The sequence below is a fragment of the Pteropus medius genome, unplaced genomic scaffold (genome assembly GCF_902729225.1).
Source record: "Pteropus medius unplaced genomic scaffold, Ma_sr-lr_union100, whole genome shotgun sequence".
In the NCBI taxonomy this organism is placed as follows: domain Eukaryota; kingdom Metazoa; phylum Chordata; class Mammalia; order Chiroptera; family Pteropodidae; genus Pteropus; species Pteropus medius.
Genome location: NW_024345861.1, coordinates 2,908,946 through 2,931,590, shown reverse-complemented (window position 1 = coordinate 2,931,590; position 22,645 = coordinate 2,908,946). Strand labels below are relative to the sequence as shown.

At 36.1% G+C, this 22,645-nt stretch overlaps 1 protein-coding gene across 1 annotated transcript in view; it reads right to left on the bottom strand.

The window, feature by feature from the left end:
- TENM1 (teneurin transmembrane protein 1) overlaps window positions 1-22,645 on the bottom strand; it is a 1,050,723-nt gene that overhangs the window by 224,963 nt on the left and 803,115 nt on the right. The window contains exon 19 of the mRNA XM_039874688.1: window positions 14,733-14,949. Within this exon, the coding sequence (XP_039730622.1) occupies window positions 14,733-14,949 (217 nt within the window). The remainder of the gene's footprint in view (window positions 1-14,732; window positions 14,950-22,645) is intronic.

Genomic DNA, 22,645 nt, shown 5'->3' with positions numbered 1-22,645 from the left:
GGAAGACAAATAGAATCACAAGGAACCATGACCAAACTAAGTCCTATATGGGTTCCTTTTCCAAATGTGGGCAGGTCATGTGCAGTGCCTCCCTTTACAAGAAAAGGTGAACACAAGATAGATTTGTGGATGCTGATGTCTTAGAAAGAGCTTTCCCTAGTCCTTAGCTTATTCAATTTATTCAGCAATTGTTGCATTGTGTACTTATTGACCCCTTATTGCGTTGTGTACCTGGTATAAAGTTTTTCACATTCCTGGATGAAAAGTACACAAAAATCTGCCATTAACAAATAGACTTCGAAGTTCTTAACTAAGAATTCATGGAAAAGCTAAGCACAAAGCATATGGAAGCAAATTTGTATCTCAGCAAAATTATGAACGATTATGTTTTATAGACATTCTGGGGGTTACCCGTACATAGCTGAAACTGGTAATTCCATGAATGCTTGAATATTATAATAAATATTCTAAAATATAAGCTTTTCTTACCTCTCTTTTCTCTTAATTCAAAATCACTAAGTGGTTTCTATATATTTGATTTCTTTGAGGTTCAACACTGATTGATGAAGATCTGCTATTTGATTTTTTTTTCTTTTCATAATTAACGATCTAAGGATGTTGCTAATTTCTCTTTCTAGAGGATCTTCAGTTTGTTTGAAGTATTCAAATTTCCTCAGTGTACTCCTTTGAGACAGGAATCCCATCTGTTTATCAGTAAAATCTAGTACAGTAACCAGTATGCTGTAGAGTCTTAATTCGGTGGGCTCCTAAAAGTTACCACCAGGCTCCCGCTTGTGTGACAATCTATTGCATAAGGGTCTAGCTGGCAGGAAACGGTCATGCCAAGATCATCTATCATATAGATGAATGATATGAGGCCACTGCTCTAGTTGCTCTAATGTTACCTCCCCAGAGAGGCTTCCCTGGACCACTCTTGTCTAAAATGGTCACTCTGTGTGCCTAACTAATCTTTATCTCAATTGACAGTACTACCTAACATTTGTCTTTTTCATTATTGTCAGCCTTCCTCACTAGATTATAAGGGGAAAGCATATACTTTGTTGGCTATAGCCCAGAGTATAGGGCAGTGCCTATCACTAAATGAATAAATGAACTAAGTAAACAGTATAATAGTTCATCAATCTCAAAAAGTAAAATGATTAATCTTTCCCAGTGTGGATCATATTGAAAGAAACTGTCAGATATATCATCATAAATGACGCCCAAACTTCAATAATGGGAATTTTTTCATTGCGGTAAATGGGAAAATTTTAAATGACTGTTTTTTCCTCTTGAATTCATGTTTAATAAAACATTTTTAAAAGTTTATTGGGATGACATTGGTTAATACAATTATATAATTTTCAGGTGTACATTATAATTTGACATCTATATATTCTATTGTGTGATTACCAACCAGAGTCCAGTTTCCTTCAGCTACTATATATTTGATCCCCTTTAACCACTTCGCCCTCCCACAACACCCTTATATTTGACCCCCTTTACCCTGTCTAGCTCTTTCCTCCTCCCCCATCCCCACCCTCTGGTAACTGCTAGTCCATTGTCCATGTCCCTGAGTCTCTGTTTGTCCTGTTCATTTGTTGCTTTTAGGTTTATATCCCACAAATAAGTGATATCATGCGATTGTCAACTTTTCAGTCTGGGTTATTTCGCTTAGCATGATTATCTTGAGGTCTATCCAGGTTGTCGAAATGGCCGTATTTCAATCCTTCTTATGGCTGAGTAATATTCCATTGTATTTATGTAACACTTCTTTTTTTAAATTTTTAATTAAGTTTATTGGAGTAACATTGGTTAATACAATTATATAATTTTCAGGTGTACATTTTCATTTGACATCTGTATATTCTACTGTGTGTTTACCATCCAAAGTCCGGTTTCCTTCAGCTACCTTATATTTGATCCCCTTTACCCACTTCACCCTCCCCCTAAACTCTATATTTGACCCACTTTACCCCATCTACCTCCCCGCTCCTCTCTCAACCCACTAGTAATCGCTAGTTCATAATCATCTGGTAACACTAGCCTATAGTCCATGTTCATGAGTCTCTGTTTGTTTGTCCCATTCGTTTGTTGCTTTTAGGTGTATATCACACATATAAGTGATATCATGTGATTTTCAATGTTTTCTGTCTGGCTTATTTCACTTAGCATGATTATCTCGAGGTCCATCCATGTTGTTGCAAATGGCAGTATTTCATCTCTTATTATGGCTAAGTAATATTCCATTGTATATATGTACCACTGCTTCTTTAGCCAATCATCTATCGTAGGACACTTCGGTTGCTTCTGTGTCCTTGCAACTGTGAATAATGCTGCTATGAACACTGGTGTGCAAATATCTTTTAGATATGGGTTTTCAAGACTTGGGGTAAATACCCAGTAGAGGGATTGCTGGATCATATGGTAGATCAATTTTTAGTTTTTTGAGGAAACTCCATACTGTTTTCCATGGTGGCTGTACCAATTTTCAGTCCCACCAGCAGTGTATGAAAGTTCTTTTTCTCTGTATCCTCTCCAACATTTGTTATTACTTGTCCTCTTGATTATAGCTATTCTAAGAGGTGTGAGATGGTATCTTACTGTGGTTTTGATTTGCATTTCCCTACTAGCTAGATATATTGAGCATCTTTTCATATATTTGTTGCCCATTTGTATGTCCTTTAGGGAAAATTGTCTGCCCAGGTCCTCTGCCCATTTTTTGATTGGATCTTTTTTGTTGTTGTTGTTATTGAGTCATATGAGTTCTTTGTATATTTTGGATATTAGGTCCTTATCGGAGGTGTTGATTGGAAATATATTTTCCCATCAGATGGCTGTCTCTTTATCTTGTTGACGATTTCTTTTGCTGAGCAGAAGCTTTTTAGTTTGATGTAGTCCCATTCATCTATTTTTGCATTTACTTCCCTTGCCTTTGAGGTCAAATTCATAAAATCCTCTTTAAGTCCAAGGTCCTTGAGTTTAGTTCCTATGTTTTCTTCTATGCATTTTATTGTTTCAGGTCTTATATCCAGGTCCTTAATTCATTTTGAGTTAATTCTGGTGTGTAGTGATAGACAGCAGTCTAGTTTCATTCTTTTGCAGGTGGCTTTCCAATTTTCCCAGCACCATTTATTGAAGAGGCTTTCCTTTCTCCACTGTATGTTTTCAGTTTTTTTATTGAAAATTATTTGCCCAGATAAATATGGGTTTACTTCTGGACTCTTGAATCTGTTCCACTGGTCTGTGTGTCTGTTTTGCTTCCAATACCGTGCCGTTTTGATTCCTGTCGCTTTGTAGTATAATTTGAAGTCGGGCAGATTGATGCCTCCAGCTTCGTTCTTTTCTCTCAGGATGGCTTTGGCAATTCGGAGTCTTTTGTGCTTCCATACAAATCTGATTTTTTGTTCTACTTCTTTAAAAAATGCCAATGGGGTTTTGATTGCAATTGAATTAAATCTGTATAATGCTTTAGGTAATATGGTCATTTTAACCATGTTGATTCTTCCAATCCAAGAACATGGAATATCTTTTCATTTCTTTTTATTGTCTTCGATTTCTTTTAATAGGGTCTCGTAGTTTTCATTATATAGGTTGTTCACTTGTTTCATTAAATTTATTCCTAGGTATATTATTCTTTCTGTTGCTTTTGCAAAAGAAATTATTTTTTCCACTTCTTTTTCTTATGCTTCATTATTAGAGTATAGGAATGCTATTGATTTTTGAACGTCAATTATGTATCCAGAGACTTTACTGTATTTACTTATTGTTTCTAGTAGTGTTCTTGTGGAGTCTTTAGGGTATTTTATATAGAGAATCATGACATCTGCAAATAGTGACAGTTTGACTTCTTTATTTCCTATTTGGATGCCTTTTATATCTTTCTCTTGCCTGATTGCACTTGCTAGGACCTCCAATGTTATATTGAATAACAGTGGTGATAGTAGACAGCCTCGCCTTGTTCCTGATCTTAGAGGGAAAGTTTTTAGTTTTTCACCATTAAGAATAATGTTGGCTGAGGGTTTGTCATAGATGGCCTTTATTATGTTGAGGTACGTTCCTTCTATACTGATTTTGTTAAGTGTTTTGATCATAAATGGATGCTGTATCTTGTCAAAGGCTTTTTCTGCATCTATTGATATGATCATCAGATTCTTATTTTTTAATATGTTTATATGGTGTATCACATTAATTGATTTGCATATGTTGAACTACTCCTGTGCCTCTGGGACAAAGCCCACTTGATCGTGGTGTATAATTTTTTAATATGTTGCTATATTTGGTTTGCTAATATCTTATTTAGGATTTTTGCATTTGTGTTCATGAGAGATATTGTTCTCTAGTTTTCTTTTTTTGTGTTATCTTTATCAGATTGTGGTGTCAGTGTAATATTGGCCTCATAAAATGAGTTGGGAAATATTGCCTCCTCTTTGATTGTATGGAAGAGTTTGAGGAGAATAGGTATTAAATCTTTTTTGAATGTTTGGTAGAATTCACTGGTGAAGCCATCTGGTCCTAAACTTTTACTTTTTGGTAGGTTTTTGATAATTGTTTCCATTTCCATACTGCTGAACAGTCTATTTAGATTTTCCAGTTCTTCTTGATTCAGTCTAGAAAGGTTGTATTCTTCTAAGTACTGGTACATTTCTTGTAGATTAGTAAATTTGTGTTATATACTTTTTTGCAGTATTCTTGTATGATCCTTTTTATTTCTGTGATGTCAGTCATAATTTCCCCTTTCATCCCTGATTTTGTTTATTTGTGTTCTTTCTCTTTCTTCTTTAGTGAGTCTAGCTAGGAATTTCTCAATTTTATTAACTTTCTCAAAGAACCAGCTCTTTGTTGCATTTATGTTTTCTATTGTTCTTTTGTTTTTTTTTTATTTCATTTATTTCTGCTCCAATTTTGATGATTTCTTTCCTTCTGCTGACTTTAGGCTTCATTTGTTCTTCCTTTTCCAGTTTTTAAGATGAAGCATTAGGTTGTTTATTTGGGCTCATTCTTATTTTTGAAGATAGGCCTGTAAAGATATGAACTTTCCTCTTACAACCGCTTTTGCCATGTCTCAGAATATTTGTTATGTTGTACTATCATTATCATTCATTTCTATGTATCTCTTGTTCTCTGTTTTTATTTCTTCTCTGACCCAGTTATTCTTCAGTAGCATGTTGTTTAATCCCCATGTATTTGTGGTGCTTCCTGATTTCTCTTTGCAGCTGATCTCTAGTTTCAAATCATTATGATCAGAGAATATGGTTGGTATGATTTCAACCCTCTTATGTTTATTGAGGCTATCTCTGTGTTCCAGTATGTGGTCAATTTTTGAGTGCTCCATGTGCACTAAAGAAGAATGTATAGGCAGCTGTTCTGGGATGGAAGGCTCTGTAAATATCAATTATGTCCAGCTGAACTAAACTGTCATTTATGGATGTAATTTCCTTATTGATTTTCTGTTTGGATGATTTGTCCATAACCGACAGTGGGGTAATGTTTTGGTCTGTTTCTCCTTTAGTTCTGTTAGTAATTGCTTTACATATTTTGAGGCTCCCTAATTGGGAGCATAGATATTAATAAGTGTTAAGTGTTCTTGATGCATGATTCCCTTTATCATTATGAAGTTTCTCTTGATATCTTTCTTTTCCTTTTTTATTTTGAAGTCTATTTCGTCTGATATTAGTACGGCTAATCCTGCTTTTCTCTGAATGCCATTTGCTTGAAATATCATTTTCCACCCTTTCGCATGGAGTCTATATTTGTCTTTGCAGTTGGATGTGTCTCCTGGAGGCAGTATATGGTTGGGTTTTATTTTTTGGTCCAATATGTAACTCTGTGCCTTTTTATTGGTGAGTTCAGTCCATTTACATTTAGGGTGATTTTTGAAATACGAGGTCTTCTTATAGCCATTTTATCTTTTACTTTCTGGTAGCTCCATGTTTCCATTGCTTCCTTGTCCCTATGTTTCTGTTTTCTTTATTTTCGTTGGCTTTTGTGGGTTTTGACTCTTGTTTCTTCTTGTTTTATGTTATATATTACAGTTCTGAATCTTTGTTGTGTGGTTACCGTTACAAATATGTAAAGGATAGCTGTATAAATACAGTCATCCATTTTCTCCTCGTGTGCCTTATCTCCATTCTCCTTTGTGAATTTGGATCTCTGAAACCTCCCCTTTTCAGTCATGTTGTCTCAATTTGTCCCTATGTATGCTGAATGTTTATTACTGTCTTCTTATAATAATTCACTTCTTATTATTTAAGACATAATGCCCTGGTCTTAATAAGGGTTACACTCCTCTGCTTCTATTTGCCTCATAGTCACTTTGCTCCTAATTATGTGTTTTTGTTGTTGTTGTTGTTATTTTGTTTTAGGTGAGCTGACCCCTTTCAGTATTTTCTGTAGTGCAGGCCTCGTAGTGGAGAATTCCCTCAATTTGTGTATGTCTGGAAAGGTCTTGATTTCTCATTCATATCTAAAGGAGAAGTTAGCTGGGTATATTATTCTAGGCTGGTAGTTCCTTTCATTTAATAGTTTAAATATTTGGTCCCCTTCCTTTCTGGCTTGTAAGGTCTGTGTTGAGAAGTCCGAGGATAATCTAATGGGTTTTCTTTATACATTATCGTCTTCTTTTCCCTGGCTGCCCTGAGAATTCTGTCTTTGTCGTTGGTTTTCGATAACTTTAATACAATGTGTATTGGTGAAGATCTTTTTGGGTTGAGATAATTGGGTGTTCTGTTGACTTCTTGAATTCCAAGTTCCGGCTCATTCCTTGGATTTGAGAAATTCTCATCCACCATTTGTCTGAAAATGCTTTCTAGTCCGTGCTTTTTTTCCTCACCTTCGGTAATGCCCATTATTCTTATGTTTTCTCTCCTGATGGTATCAGCTAGTTTTCATATTTCTCTTTCATTATTTTTCATTCTTTGGTTTCTCTCTTCTTCCTTCTGATTTATTTCTAGATCTCTGTCTTCGATATCACTGATCCTTATCTCCATTTGGTTGACTTTATTTCTCAGTCTTGCTATTTCATTTTTCAACCCTTGCAGTGTGTTCTTCATCTCCAGAGTATCTATTCTGTTCTTCTTGAGGGTTTCAATCTCCTTGCTTTGCTCATCTAGTTTTTTTTTTAATTCTTGAAATTGCTGATATGATTTGTTTTGTATCTCATTGAGTTTTTTCAAAAGTGCCATCCTGAAGTCTCTGTCATTTAAGGCACATATTTATATGTCTGTAAGCTTATTTTCTGGAGATTTTTTCTTTCTTTCTGAGCTGCCTTGTTGCTTTGGTTGTTCGTGGTGTTTAATGGACTATTTCTCCACCTGGGCATTAATGGGCGTGTATTCCACTGTTTTTCCAGGAAGATTTATTATATAAAGGTCTCTGTTTAGCCTGCTGCAAAGAAGGCACTTATCTTTTTCTTTGCAGTAGTGGCGGCTAAGCCTCTTGGGCCCCTGCATTGTATAATGCTTAAGTGTCTTATTTATTTTCTTGTAGAAGTTTAATGACACTTGCTGTTCTGAGTTTCAGTCCCTGTCAGTGTTAGCAACAGTTTCAGTAGTGTTTGCTCAGATTCCCCTGGGGTCTGCAGTGATTGGTCTCGGGGGTTATGAGGGGAGGCACTCTCTGGATTGGGAGTCGGGGGCTGCCGCTCAGCCTTGATTTTGTTACTGGGGCCTGTAAAAGTCAACTGTTGTTCTCTGCAGCCTCGTTCTGCTTCTCTGCTTTCTGCCCTGATGATTCGGTCCTGCTACTGGCTGTTAGAAGTTCTGACACTTCCAGGCAGGCTGATCAGGGAAGTCATCACACCTTCTCCCCTCCTCCTCCCTCTGCAGGGAGCTCCAGAGGCTGAGAGAGGTAGCTTCATTCTTGGCAGCTTTTGCTGAGATCTCCCTGGGGCTCCAGTTTGTTTGGTCCCAGAGGGTATAGGTGGAGGGACCCTCTGTGTTGGGGGTTGGAGGCTGCAGCTCAGCCTCGGTTTTGGAACCAGGGCCAGTCAAAATCAATTGTTGTTTCTCTGCTGTCCTGTCCCAATTCTCTGCTTTCTGCTCTGATGACTGGGCCCATCTGCCTGCTCCTAGAAGTTCCGGCACTTCCAGGCAGACTGATCAGGGAAGTCACTGCACCTTCACCCCTCTCCCTCCTCCTGCAAGGAGCTCCGGCAGCTGCAAGCAGCAGCTTCTTTATTTCTCTGAGTCCACTACTGGACATCCAGGGTTCTGACCTGTGGTAGCTCTTATGCGCAGATTTCACGCTCAGACGTGCTGGTGTGCAGTTTGGGTGTTTTTTGTTGAGTTTTAGATGTTCAGTTTATTGTTTCAAGGGGAGATAACTGAGGGCATCTCTCATTCTACATGTTTCCCAGAATCAGAACATTTTAAATTGTAGAAAAAATATTTATAGCCCCATATGTCAAAGGATGAAACTTCTTGTAAACAGTTAAGCTGCTCATTGTTCAAATATGCTTTGTATTTTTCTCACACATCATCAATAGCCTCCTGTATGTCAATTTTTGCACCCTTTCATGCTCACCTGAGTCAATTAGTTCCATCTCTAAGTTATTGCTGAAAACTTTTAGGTCAGTCTCACTTCTATAATTGTTAAAGACTATCTCATTTGCTAGAATACCTCCTGTCTTACATCCATTTAGGTTACCTATCTGTATCAGAGGAGTTGAGTTTAAGACCCCTTTGTTGGTAAGCTCCGAGCTCCCTTAGAAAATAATCCACAGAATTTATTGTAATTTGTAATTAAGTTTTTTATGTATTTACTTGATGTTCTGACTGTCTCTATCATTAAATGTAAGGAGAGTTCTGTGATTATGGGGACTCTTTGTTTTGCTTACCTTCATCCATATAGTTCTTGGTAAAGAGTAGGTACTCGATAAATATTTGTTGAATAAATGAGTGAAAATTTATTTTTATCACTTTAAAAATGAGTTGATATCTGTATATTATATTACATTAAGGATAGACATGAACTTGACATCTCTTATAGAGGAAGTTAAATTCCTCAGTTACTCTGGAAATACTGGAGGGCTTGAGTAGTAAAGAGTTTGCCAAGAATTCTATTCTCAAGGCATTTATAGCACCTCAATTTGTTTTGGGGTATTGTCTTTGTTTTTTTTCATGAGATGGAATAATGACACATACCAAAGTGAGCCAGTTAACAGCAGTCTTCCCACTGACTTCCTGATATTGCTCTTTATTTTCTAATATTTTCTTGGTTCTAAATTTTGATTACAAGCCCACTGAAGGCAGGATTATTGATGCTTATAGAAAATTATAAATGATATCAATTATGGGTAGGCTCTGACAGTGGTGAAATGTCTCATAAGTTAAAAAAGAGTTCTTTGCTACCGTTATATAATCACTTCATCTTTCATGAATTTGTTCCTGTGATATTTGGAGAACAGTAATCCTAACTTTATGCTGGTTTTGCATTTGGGAATTGACTTATTTGAATCTCTAATATCATCTGTGTATTCCAGGCAACCAAAATGATTCTTTCATTACCAAATATGAGAAGAGCACTTCGATATCACTACAACTAAGTCACTCATTCATTCATTCATTTTTAAACTACTTTCTGCCAGGTACTGTGTTGGGATCTGGGGGCACAGTAGCATGGTAGATTAAAGATGGCCACACATACTTTGATATTTCTCTCATCAAGAGGTGGGATTTATGTACCTTCCTTTTAATCTGGGCAAGCTCTGTGACTGCTTTGACTGAAAATATGTAGCACAAGTACCACTGTTAAAACTTCTGGACCCAGGCCTTAAGAGACTTGCATCTTCCATTTTCTGTCTCTTGGAACACTCCCTCTTGGAGCTCTGAACCGCCATATAAAAGCTCTGACGATCCCCAGTCTGGCTGTCATGCCAAAGTGAAGCCCAAATTGAGAGGCTGTATGTAGAAAGAGAGTTCTACATACAGCCTGACTGCTGCCCAGCTGTTCCAGCCACTGGCTATAAGAGTTAACCAAGCTGAGAGCCCAAACATCATGGAGAAAAGACAAGCCATCCTGGCCATACCCTGTCTGAATCTCTTACCTGCAGAATCATAAAATATAATAATAAAATTTATTTTAATCCATTATGTTTTAGAGTAGTTTGCTACACAGTGATTATCAAAACAAGGGAAAACAAATCAGACTTGGTCCTTGCCCTCGTGGAACTTTTAAGATTTAACAATTAGGACAATTCAGAGCTAATTCTGTACATCCCAGTGTGGAGCAAGAAATTGAAATATATAGCAGCTTAATAGAAACTATGTAGAAGAAACCTACCTATCATTTTGTAGCCTTTTAACAGTGCTGTTATGTGCTTACTGCTGTACTAAGTTTGATCCTAACTCTAGAACTTTTCAACTAGGGGTAGGCATTCTACCATGAGTGGGCACAAGAGCTGCCACAATTGCACTCAGCAGCATTGCTGCAAATTTTTAGATCTTTAAATTGTTCTTCAAATTTATTCTAAGTGATAAATATAATAGTCAAATACCTTTCAACATACATATCCTTCTCATAGAAAGTCAACATTTTGCTTCTACTATGGTGGGACCTGGGTTATCTGATGTCATGATTGGTGGGATATAAGATACTATAAGTTAAAATGCCATGGGGGAATTTATTAGTCTAAGGTATGAGGCAGAATATATATCAACTTATTCACAAGGAGTACATAGGTATCCTAGCAAACTAAGGGTGGAAGTATCATTCCATTAATATGATTTCTGGTTCATGTTCAGTCACCTTTTTTTCTCTCTCTTTTTAAACCAACACAGTAAAGGATCAGTAAAAAGATAAGACTGGATTTTAAAGACTCTCAGGAAAATAGAGCAGAAAGGGAACACAAACAAACAAACAAACACTTGAGGTCTTTCAAAGGAATGCTGTAGAAGCTGTGTAATCCAGAGGTTACAAATTCAAATGTCATCATGACACTAAAAGTGAAGGAAATGTGCCAGGTATGAGAGAAACAGTGAATGATGAACTAGAGAGGAATGTCACATCTCATCCAGAGAGGCAACTGTCCCACAGCTCCAGAGAACCTATGCCATGCCCATGGGCTCAGAGATGTCAAACTTTGTAAATTTTCTAAAAAAGGAGACATTCCAGGTTTTCTATTAATCTCCTAATTTCTAAATGATGGGCTAAACAAAAAAACATGTATGGGCTGATATTGAGCAATCTCTGATATAGACACTTGACGTAGACTGATGTGGAGATCAACCTCTCATGGCTATAAAACAGACAAATGAGTTTGGCCAGACCATGCTGTCAGTGGTATCACTTAACCCTGGTAGAATTTTGTTTTTTAAATACAATTCTCCATTAGTGATGGAGAATAAAATTTGTGGCTTTGTAAATTACTGTTGTCATTTAGTTTAATGTACTCTTGTTTTTACATATTTATAAAACCTTTTTTATATTATTAATAGTGACTAAATGCTTAGACATTTAAGATCAATAATGCTTCTGTTCACCTATTTACATTATTAAAAAGTAATATATCATACAGAACATGTAAAATATGTGGTTTACTTTGTAGTCAGGTTTGGAGCAGATTGAAAAAAAGAAAGAAACTCAGGCTACAGGGTAAAATGTATTTAGGAAAAATAGTAATTGAATTGGATTAATTAGAGACTCCACTATGGGCCAGTTGCATGTTTACAGTGATATTGCACCATTATGGGGCACAGGAGGTACACATTCCATGTGCTTCTCATGCCGGTGCAGTAAACTCAGAATAAGAAAGGCTAGTCTCATTTGGATGCACACAGATGAACAGTTATTTAACTTGTATGTGTCCTTGTAACAGTTAGTTACCTGTATACCACTGTCTTTAGCTCTAAAGCCTTCTGATGGTGGCAACACTCAGCAGCAAGTCATCTGTGTGAGTCATGTTTTACCAGTAGGCAAATGAGCCTGTTGGCAATGCTTCCTTCATCTGCCTATTCAGCTATCTCTCAATTATGTGGCAAAAGCAAAAATATGGTCTGGTTCACTTGCTATGGCACATAAGTGTTCTAGATCTGTTTGAAGAGAGCCACCCCACAGTCAGGAATGCATAAGGCCCACAAGTCTTTCCAAGGTCAGCTAGCCCAGCTTTCTAAGTAGCCAAAGTGTCTCAGCATAATGGTTTAGAGTCAGTTCTCAGTATCAGTCTGTTGGGTTCAAATCCTGACTATGACACCCATTGGTTGTAACCTTGGGCAAAAGACTTATTGACATGTCAGTTCTTGTTTTCTCACCTGAAATGTGGGAGTAATAATATTATCTACTATATAGAGTTTTTGTGAGGATTAAATGAGATAACACATGTAAAAACTTAATACGAGACCTGACACATACTAAGTGCTCAATAACAATTTATATGTAGCAAAAGGCCCACTTTACCAATCATTCAATTGTTTCTTCTAAGAAGAGACATTCCATTAGCACAGGTTTGAAGTTTGTAAATAATATCATTAAAATGTATTAAATTGAACTGGATTTTTAAACATCATTTGGTTTCTAAGTTTCTTATGTTGACTCAGATACCATTTATCTAGTATAAATTAGACCCAAGTCACGAGGCTTATTTAAGGACAAGTTGAAATGGGGCAACTGTGGTGTAGCAGAAAGGTTATAAGAGTTGCTGCAATCCATACTTCCTGGTTGCATGGCATTGGGCAAGTTATTTAATTTTTCTGAACCTCAGTTTCCTCATATATAAAATATACCAATAAAAATACCTACTTCTCAGAAAAATTGTGAGGTTTAAATAAAATAATGTATGTTGAGTGCTTTGCAATCTAAAAAGCACCATGTTGATGTAAGAGCTGTGACTATTATCACTTATATGTATAATCATAGATACCCAGAGTAACACTGCATGTGTTGAATTTTAGAGGAAATATAGTTAGATTGCTTATCTTCAACCATGTCCCTTAGAAAAGACCTGTACTTTTTCTGGCAAATTGGATATGTCTGTAATAACTAAGGTCACTGGATGGAGGAGACCTGTCATTTTGAATTCAAATATGACTTGCAGAGCCAAATGATAACTTGGAAAATTTTACAGAAAAATGAGGAAAACTCAATTAAACCAGGAGTAGGAGAAGGGCGTTAATCACCACAAGTAATAGGTTTGTTCACTCTGTGAGTGGCTGGCAAGTGCTGCTGAATCATGAAGCTGAACTGTAGGGGTTGAAGTTTCGTCTCACTTTTCTAGGTTTATTGCTCAAACACTCTGCTCTGGAACACAATGACTTGTTTCCTCTCTCTCTCAGGTACTGACTTTCTCCCTTTACTTGAGTTCAGTGAGTCTTTTAATGCAGCTCCATGTCATGGAGATTGTTATTTCTTTCACTTTTTTTTCCCCTTTTTGGACTGACTTCTCCCTAAGCATAGAGAAAGCTATAGAGTTAATGACTTATTATTACCTTAAATAGGAAAATGGGAATAATGGCTATTTCTGTTCCTTTCATTCCTCTGTGTACAATACATAAATTTACACCCTCTAAATTATTAATTTGACTATAGCCCATATGAAAGATACTCCAGAGTTGTTATTGAGCTGGGAGAAATGCTTCAAAATGGGAATGACCGAGTCTCTTGGAAGAAGGCAAGCTTTAACTAAATCCCCTGGCAGAAAAGGCCTTTATTATGATGCACTGGGTTTTGGGTTCTGTCAAAGACCTAAAATGTCAGAACTGTACAAAGATAAAAATAGTGGGAAAGTTTTAAGTTTCAGTAACAGGTCTAGTATACAATCTGTGGGAAAGGTAATGTTTTAAATTTCCACGCACACCCTTATTTTCCCTTTTCTTCTTTGTGTAGGTCAAGATTGAGTTGTAATTTTCTTATATTGTCACTGATATCAATATAAGCTTCTGACTGAGTTTTTCTTGGGGACTGATGACACCCACTAGGATATAACTGAATGGATGGGATGTAGACAGAAGCCCGTGGACAAGTAGTTTCCATGCTTATTTTTTAAATTCCTGTTTGTAATAGTCTAGAAGCTAGTGAAATAACAGCCTGTGGGCTGAACAAAGGAGGACATATTTAGGAGACCAAGAATGTTGACATTCAGTGACTTACTTATATCTAGTGGCGATTAGTAAAAGATGTCATTGTTGAAGATGAAGCAGAGAATAAAAATGAGCAAATTCATGTTATTATTCTTTAAATAAGTAAGCAATTTTTAAAAATTTATTCATCTAATGGATTAGACTTTGGTCTTAGGTCTTTCATGACAATTCATGCATTTGCACTTTCCTAGAAGACAGATTTTCACAAGTCTTGCATTTCACATTAAAAAATCAAATTCACCCAACTCTTTCATATAGAAATAAGTTACATCATGGACTAACACTGAAAATTTAGCTTTTGAAATTCAAGAAGTTTTCAAAGGATCAATCCAGAAGCTAAACAATAAATTTGCAAATTATACTTCCATCCTTTTTTTGTCAGTAAAAGACCTATCTATACTTTACTACAAATAATACACATCATATATATGTGCATGTATATGTGTGTATGCATCTTCTATGATACAGAAGTTCTAGAAATGAGTTCTCTCCCTTAACTAATCAGTAAAGGATTGGGCATTCCAGATAAGCCTAAAAAAGAAATCAATATAGACTGTGTGGAATGGGAAGTAACCTCATCTTTAGTAGAGATCTTCCTTTCACAGTTAAGGAAAAACATGAGTAATAGTCCATTAAAGAATAAAATAAATATATATATACCTGTTGTCAAATGAGATCTCTGGAGGAATGACATGAGTACTGTCCTTGCCAATAAGGAATTTGATTCGATCATAGAAGAGTCTTGAAGTATGCTGAGAGAATATGGCTTGGCTTTGCTGAATGAGGTCAAGAGGATCTGGTGATCCCTGACAGAGCGGACTTACATAGCAGATACTTTGTTGACAACAATCAGGGTCCACACAGTCAGTCAAACCATCTGAAAAAAAAAGGTTGAAATTTAGTTTCAAAAGGAGCAGCACAGTTTATAATAGGCATAAATGGAGAAAAATTTAAAATATAGCCAAAGATAACTGTCCATTTTTGAGTTTAGAATCTGTTGAAGTCTTATTTCTCATGAATTATCACTCACTCTAAGTTTATATGGCACATCGGTAAAATTCAAACTGTTTTGTTCATTAATCTTTCTTTCCTGAATTCTCTAGCATTAATGGGCTATATTACATTATTTAACATTTGAATAGAGTATTCTGTTATATATCACTCTTTAGAAGTTTCCTTTTTCCTTGCAAGATCATCTTTCAGGATAGCAACTCTTTCTATAAATTATTTTGAATTTCTCACACCATGTATGAGCACATGATTAACAAATGCTTGGCAACCTGAATTTTTATTTTAAAACAATTTTCCCAATATTCTTGTCTACTGGTAACTATTAAAATAGAAATTGGTATTGTCATGGTGACAGTGTCTAGAGCAGGGCAAATGTGTAGTCAATTACCTGGGGAACTTATTAAAGATGTTTATTCTTGAGCTTCACCTATTGAATTGGAATTTCTTCAGAGCTCAGGATTATGCATACTTAATCTGGGTGATTCTGAAGCACTCTAAAGTTTCAGAACCATTTTTTTAAGCAATTTGTAGTAGCAACTAGAGCTTGTTTCTAACAGCAGTTATGTATTTGATGCAAATACTAATAAACCTCAGGTATATGAATATGATGAGTCACGCTCTTTCATTTCTTAGGCCTTCACAATTCACTCTAGATTCCTAAATCCACAGTAATACCAAGAAAAAAATCACATTAAAGCCTTCATTCTTTGGTAGAGGAATGATGTTGGACACAGGGGTTATGGGAGGAGGGGAGACCATTAAGAATGTTAATAGGTGCAAAACACTGTATTAGGTGCTTGGGGAAGTAGAGTTTTATTTAAAAAAGACTTTTTTCCTGTTTTCAGGGGCCTCAGAGCTTAATAGGGGAAATAGGTGTCTAAAAAAGCTGACTCTTACACTAGTTAAAAATGAAGGAAGAGTTATGAGTTACATACAAAGAGAAAGGGTTAGAGTGATTAACTGAGCATTATGAACACTTCATTTCACACCCAATAAGCAAAACGATTAACATCTTTCTAAGGTCCTTAAAGCAGACAAGTGGCTCTAATTTAGATGTTTAACAAGGGTAAATATAAAGACACTAATCTTAACTTGCAGGGGAATAGGGAGGTTCAGACAGCACCGGCTCCTTAAGGCTGAGGATGAAAGTTACTGGCACTGGTTTTGTGCAGCTCTTGTGCTAGTTCTCTCTCCCTTACATGGCTGCTCCTGAGGAGCTGGCGGGGAACGTACCACAGCAGGCAGCAATGAAAGCCAGAAACACCAAGAGAGCAGGCATTTGGAACAGTAGCCTAGAGCACCCAGGAAATATTTTCCCCACCTGTAGACCTTTCAAATTCTCTGCACCATAGACATTACTTTGATTTAAAATGCAGTTTGCTTCTTTCTGGCCTTGCCTGTTTGTTCAGTGTATTTCTGCCCCAATTTCTACTTCTCTGCATACATATTTCTTTTTCACTGATGACTACCGTGGATTTGTTTCAATAAGAAGTACCTTCTGCTCCTTTCTCTCCCCTCATTCAGCAGATTATATTAACAGATTTCCTATAGATTTTATATCCCACTACCACCTCTCTCACTAACCAGTTGTTCTCAGCTTCCTATTAGCACATTACCCATTAACTCTGCTAATTAAACATCTGGATACACTTGAAAAGCTGGCAAAAATATCAGGATGATTAAGAGTTCTCTGATGTTTGTAATTGGTGCACAATATACTAAACAACGGAAAACTACTTTTCAAATGGGCAGTCACCTTTATCTTTGAATTGGTAACAAATGCACTAGTAATAATCAGATTGGGCATTCATAGGTTTCAATCTCTCAACCACACAATTCTTATTTTTGAAAAGAAATAGATTTGAAATAAATACTAATGCCCAAATGATCTTCAAAACTGGATTCTAAAACTAAACACAGAGCCAATCCAAAACGAGACTCACATTCTCACCTAGTTATGTGTATAAATTCCAAACTAATGTTTCATATTTAATAATTACCTATTATACAAAGCCGACCCTCTAAGACCTCTGTTTTCTGAGAGAACAGCAAGACTTCTGTTGAATGAAGAAAGGCTACAGGTAGCAGACCAATAATGGCACTCAACTCTCAGATTATAATTCATAGGTAAGCCCAGTACATGGGCAAAGATCTACTTACCAATTATCACATTGGATAACACCCCATTACAGTATGTCTGGACGGTTACAAAGAAGTATAAACGACAGTCACATTGCATGTGTGGGTTTCTTTTTTTTCTTTGGCTATTAATGGTTCTTTTATTGTTCTAAATTGGAAGCTGTGGCACCCTCCTGAGAGCCAGGCTCAGGGTGTCAGATAGGAGCATATCGAATGTTAACTTATTTTACTTTTAAGACCTGTTCCCTTTAAAGGAATAAAAATAAAAGCTAACAAAAAAAGAGAGAGGTTAAATTGTCTCGAAGGACTAAACATGGCATTCATTGATTCTAGCCGCAACAACCAGTTAGGGACTATGCCAGCTGGCTCAATTGGGGCTGAGGAAGACAAAAGACACTGGTTTCTTCTGTATGTGATCGAATCATTCACTATTAAACTTTTACCTACTAGAATAATGCCCTTGGTTGAAAGAAGGATTGGACAAGGGAATATAGATAACATATAGAAAATCCATATTCTCCGAATCCTTAAAATGAATTTCAAAATATACATCCTTTCAAGAACAGCACCCATATTATCACCTTGATAGAAATAGACAGCTAGTTCAAGGTAAGGTATCCAAAGGGATTAGGAAACATGTATATATTAGTTCACATTTGTCAGGTATGGCACTAGGTAATTTCACATGCATTATTTCAACTAATCCCTGCCAAAACCCTTTTAGATAGACACCCTCATTTTCATTTTACAAATAAAGAAGGGGAGACTAAATGTGGTTGCACAGTTGGAAGAAATATGGGAGTTATATCATACCCAGTGTTCTGACTACAAATCACATGTTCATCATCATCATGTAAGCAGTATTACTTGTACTGACCTTGGCTAATGTAGGTATTTAGAACACATGAAGTAGTTATGGTCAAAGAACCAGACTACTATCTAATCTTGACTGTGCCACTTACAATCTATAGGATTCTGGACAAATCAGTTAAACTCTTGGATTCTCTTGCAGATGAGTTCCTGCATCTAATAAGATGGGAATAATAAAAATACCTACTTTATAGAGTTGTTGTAAGGATCGCACAATAATAATCATAAAGAACTTAACATAAGGTTTAATCTGTACCCAGCACTCTTGATAAATGTTAGCTATTGCCACTAACCAAATTCTAGACTGGACAGACTGCAAAGTGTCTAGGATAGTGTTCTATAGGTAGATGTCAATGGTCTACAGAGGCAGCTGAAATGTTCAGACTCATTTCTATTTCAGTTGTCTTGTCACTGGCCAGAGGGCAATTAACTTCTGTGTAGTATATTCAGTTCGCTGGAATGTGTTCATTTTGTGAACTTTGCTTGGATAGGTTGTCAGATAGGTAGGATCTTTGCCACAGTAAATCTTTTTTCATTGAGTTTCACAAATTCAAAACTAGTTTTCATTTGGACAAGGGCAGAATTGAAGCTTAACCTCTCAGCATTTATAGAATAGAGGGTCTGCCAAAAAAATTAATAATGAAAAAGAAATCGAAGGGCTGATCATTCCAATGACAGAGTTAAACAAAATCTTCTTAGGCATTTAGAAACCTATAAATAACAGACTATGATAAATCATTCATATTTTCTTTACTAAAGTAGGCCCCTACTAGGCATTCCTGTTAGCTTTGTTGTTGCTATTATATGTATTGAAGGTAATATGACTACATTTCCTTTGTAAATAGCCTATAATTCATTTCCCCTCATTTATCCAGACTGATTTTCACTCAAAGCCTTTTTCTGTATTAGTAAAAAGAAAGTGTGAGAGGCTCAATTGCACTTAGGACTTTGACCTGCTCAAAACATTTCTATTGCTATAACTACATACAACTTACTTTTTCTGTCAGGAAAGTAAATTGTTTATATGCCACTAATATTCATGTCCTCTCAGTCTTTACTTGCTATCAATGGCTTCCCACACTACTCATAGTAAAAGCCCATGTCCTAAAAATGACTTACTTCTGGTTCTTCACTGTCTCTCTGTTACCTCTCTGATCTCACCTCCTATTATCCTGCAGCCCCCTTACTCACTATTTATATGCTTGGAATGTTTTTCTCTCCAATATTAACATGGCTCATCTCTCACCACCTTTAAGCCATTACTCAAATGCCACCTTTTTAGCAAGGCTTTCTCTGACCACCTTATTTAAAATTCCACTTCTCTCCCATACTTTATCTTTTTTCCCCTGATTTAAAAAATATTTTTCCATCGCACTTATCATCTTCTATCATACTTTTTCAAAAACTTGGTTTATTGTCTGCCTCTCACAACTAGAATATAAGTTCCATGAAAGCATGGATTTAGTCTTTTTTATTCATTGCTATTTCTCAATTACTTAGAACAGTGCCCGGCTCAAAGTAAGCATTCGATAAATATTTGTTGTTTGAATAAACATGTGTCCTAAAAGTCCTGTTTCTTAGACATTTGTAAATTTACCTAGAGAAAATAATAATTCAATTAATGTATCAAAATAAATGTTATAAATAGATTCTTTATCGATACCACAATTTATTATCCACTTTAAATTACTGTATTTCAAACATTATTTCACTCATTTGCACCCACTGCCTATTAGGCAGATGTCAATTATTACTAGTTTTAGTTGATAGATAATGTGACTGATACAGTCAGAGTGGTTAACTGTGTTATAGAGTTTAGATTTCCCAACTTTAAATTGTATGTGGAATCACTTGGCAGTTTAGGCTCTCATAACTAAGTGATGATCCTTTAAGAAATGGATTGCTTGGAAATAAGGGGGAATATATTCAGAAAACAATACTGAGGAATATGCTTTCTGATGCTTGATCTTTTGTCCCAGCCAAATCTTAAGAGTAAATGTGGAGAGGGTATCTGGCCTGCAAACAGAGCAAATGTTATCAATTCATTGCTCCTTCTACTTCATTTTCCTCATTATTAAACACTGCAGCATGTTGGTGACATTCAAAATATGAAGCTTATTGATCCATGAGTTTATATGTGTTCATAATTCAACCTTGGAGCTGATTTCCAGGTCTAGAAACATTACATCATAAAATGGGCTTGCAAACAGCTATTGTTCTTTTGATCCCCAGTTTATTGAAGTATAATAGACAATTAGTTGCTCATACTTACATTGTACAATTCAATTAGTTTTTTTCAATTATAGTTGGCATACAATAATATATTCATTTCAGTTGTACAGCATAGTGATTAGACATCTATAAAACTCACAAAGTGGTTAGCCCACTTCCTCCTTACATACTTTTCACAACATTGTTAACTGTTTCCCTTATGCTACATTTTATATCTCCATGTCCATTTTGTGTCTGTCCATTTGTACTTCTTAATTCTTTTGCCCATTTTCACCATCCCCGCAACCGCCCTCCTCAAAATATTCTATCAATGAGTTTGTTTCTGTTTTTGTTGTTGTTTATTTTGTTGTTTAGATTCCACATGTACATGAAATCATATGACATTTCTCTTTCTCATTCAGCAAAATAACCTCTAGGTTCATTAAGGCAATATCATTTTCGATCCTCTTCCTTTTAGTCTGTGTGTGTCTTTTAATCTGAAGTGAGTCTCTTGTAGGCATAATATGTAGGAGTCTTGTTTTCTTATCTATTCAGCTTCCCTATCTTTTCCATTTGTGGTAATTGTTGGTAAATATGTAGTTATTAATGATTTCGATACATGGTTTTTCTTCATAAACAAGTCCTTCCAACAATTCCTGTAATACTGGCTTGGTGTTGATAAATTATTTTGTTTATTTGTTTGTTTGTTTGTTTGTTTATATATTTATTTTTAAGTTTATTGGGGTAACACTGGTTAACACAATTATTTAATTTTCAGGTGTACATTATAATTTGACATCTGTATTTTCTATTGTGTGTTTACCACCCAAAAAAAAAGCTACCATATATTTGATCCCCCTTACCCACTTCACGCTACCCCTTTTGTCCTATATTTGACCACCTTTAACCATGTACCTCCTCCCTCCTCTCTCAACCCACTAGTAATCACTAGTCCATAATCCTCTGGAAACCACTAGCCTATAGTCCATGTCCATGAGTCTCTGTTTGTTTGTCCTATTCATTTGTTGCTTTTAGGTTTATATCACACATGTAAGTGATATCATGTGATTTTCAATTTTTTCTGTCTGGCTCATTTCGCTTAGCATGATTATCTCGAGGTCCATGTTGCAAATGGCAGTATTTCATCTCTTCTTATGGCTGAGTAATATTCCATTGTATATGTGTACCATCGCTTCTTTAGCCAAACATCTATCATAGAACACTTCGGTCGCTTCCATGTCCTGGCCACTGTGAATAATGCTGCTATAGACAGTGGTGCGCAAATAACTTTTCGGATGTGGGTTTTCAAGACTTTGGGGTAAATATCCAGTAGAGGGATTGCTGGATCGTATGGTAGATCAATTCTTAATTTTTTGAGGAAACTTTGTACTATTTTTTATAACGGCTGTACCAATTTGCACTTCCACCAGCTGTGTATGAGGGTTCCTTTTTCTACGCATCCTCTCCAACATTTGTTATTACTTGTCCTGTTGATTATAGCTATTCTAAGAGGTGTGAGATGATATCTCACTGTGGTTTTGATTTACATTTCCCTAATAGCTAGCAATGTTGAGCATCTTTTCAAATATTTGTTGGCCATTTGTATGTCCTCTAGGGAGAAGTGTCCGTTTAGGTCTGCAGCCCATTTTTTGATTGGATCATTTGTGTTTTTGTCGTTCTTGTTGTTGTTGTTGTTATTGAGTTGTATGAGTTCTTTATATATTTTAGATATCAGGCCTTTATTGGAGGTGTTGCATGCAAATATATTTTCCCATTAGGATGGTTGTCTCTTTACCTTGTTGACAATTTCTTTTGCTGAGCAGAAGCTTTTTAGTTTGATGTAGTCCTATTCATCTATTTTTGCTTTTATTTCCCTTGCCTTTGAGGTCAAATTCATAAAATCCTCTTTAAGTCCAAGGTTCTTGAGTTTAGTTCCTATGTTTTCTTCTACGCATTTTATTGTTTCAGGTCTTATATTCAGGTCCTTAATCTATTTTGAGTTAATTCTGGTGTGTGGTGATAGACAACAGTCTAGTTTCATTCTTTTGCAGGTGGCTTTCCAGTTTTCTCAGCACCATTTATTGAAGAGGCTTTCCTTTCTCCACTGTATGTTTTTGGCTTTTTTGGTCAAAAATTATTTGCCCATATAAATATGGGTTTACATATGGACTCTGGAATCTGTTCCACTGGTCTGTGTGTCTGTTTTACTGTCACTTTGTAGTATAATTTGAAGTCACGCAGACTGATACCTTGAGCTTCATTCTTTTTTCTCAGGATGGCTTTGGCAGTTCGGGGTCTTTTGTGCTTCCATACAAATTTGATGATTTTTTGTTCTTTTTTTT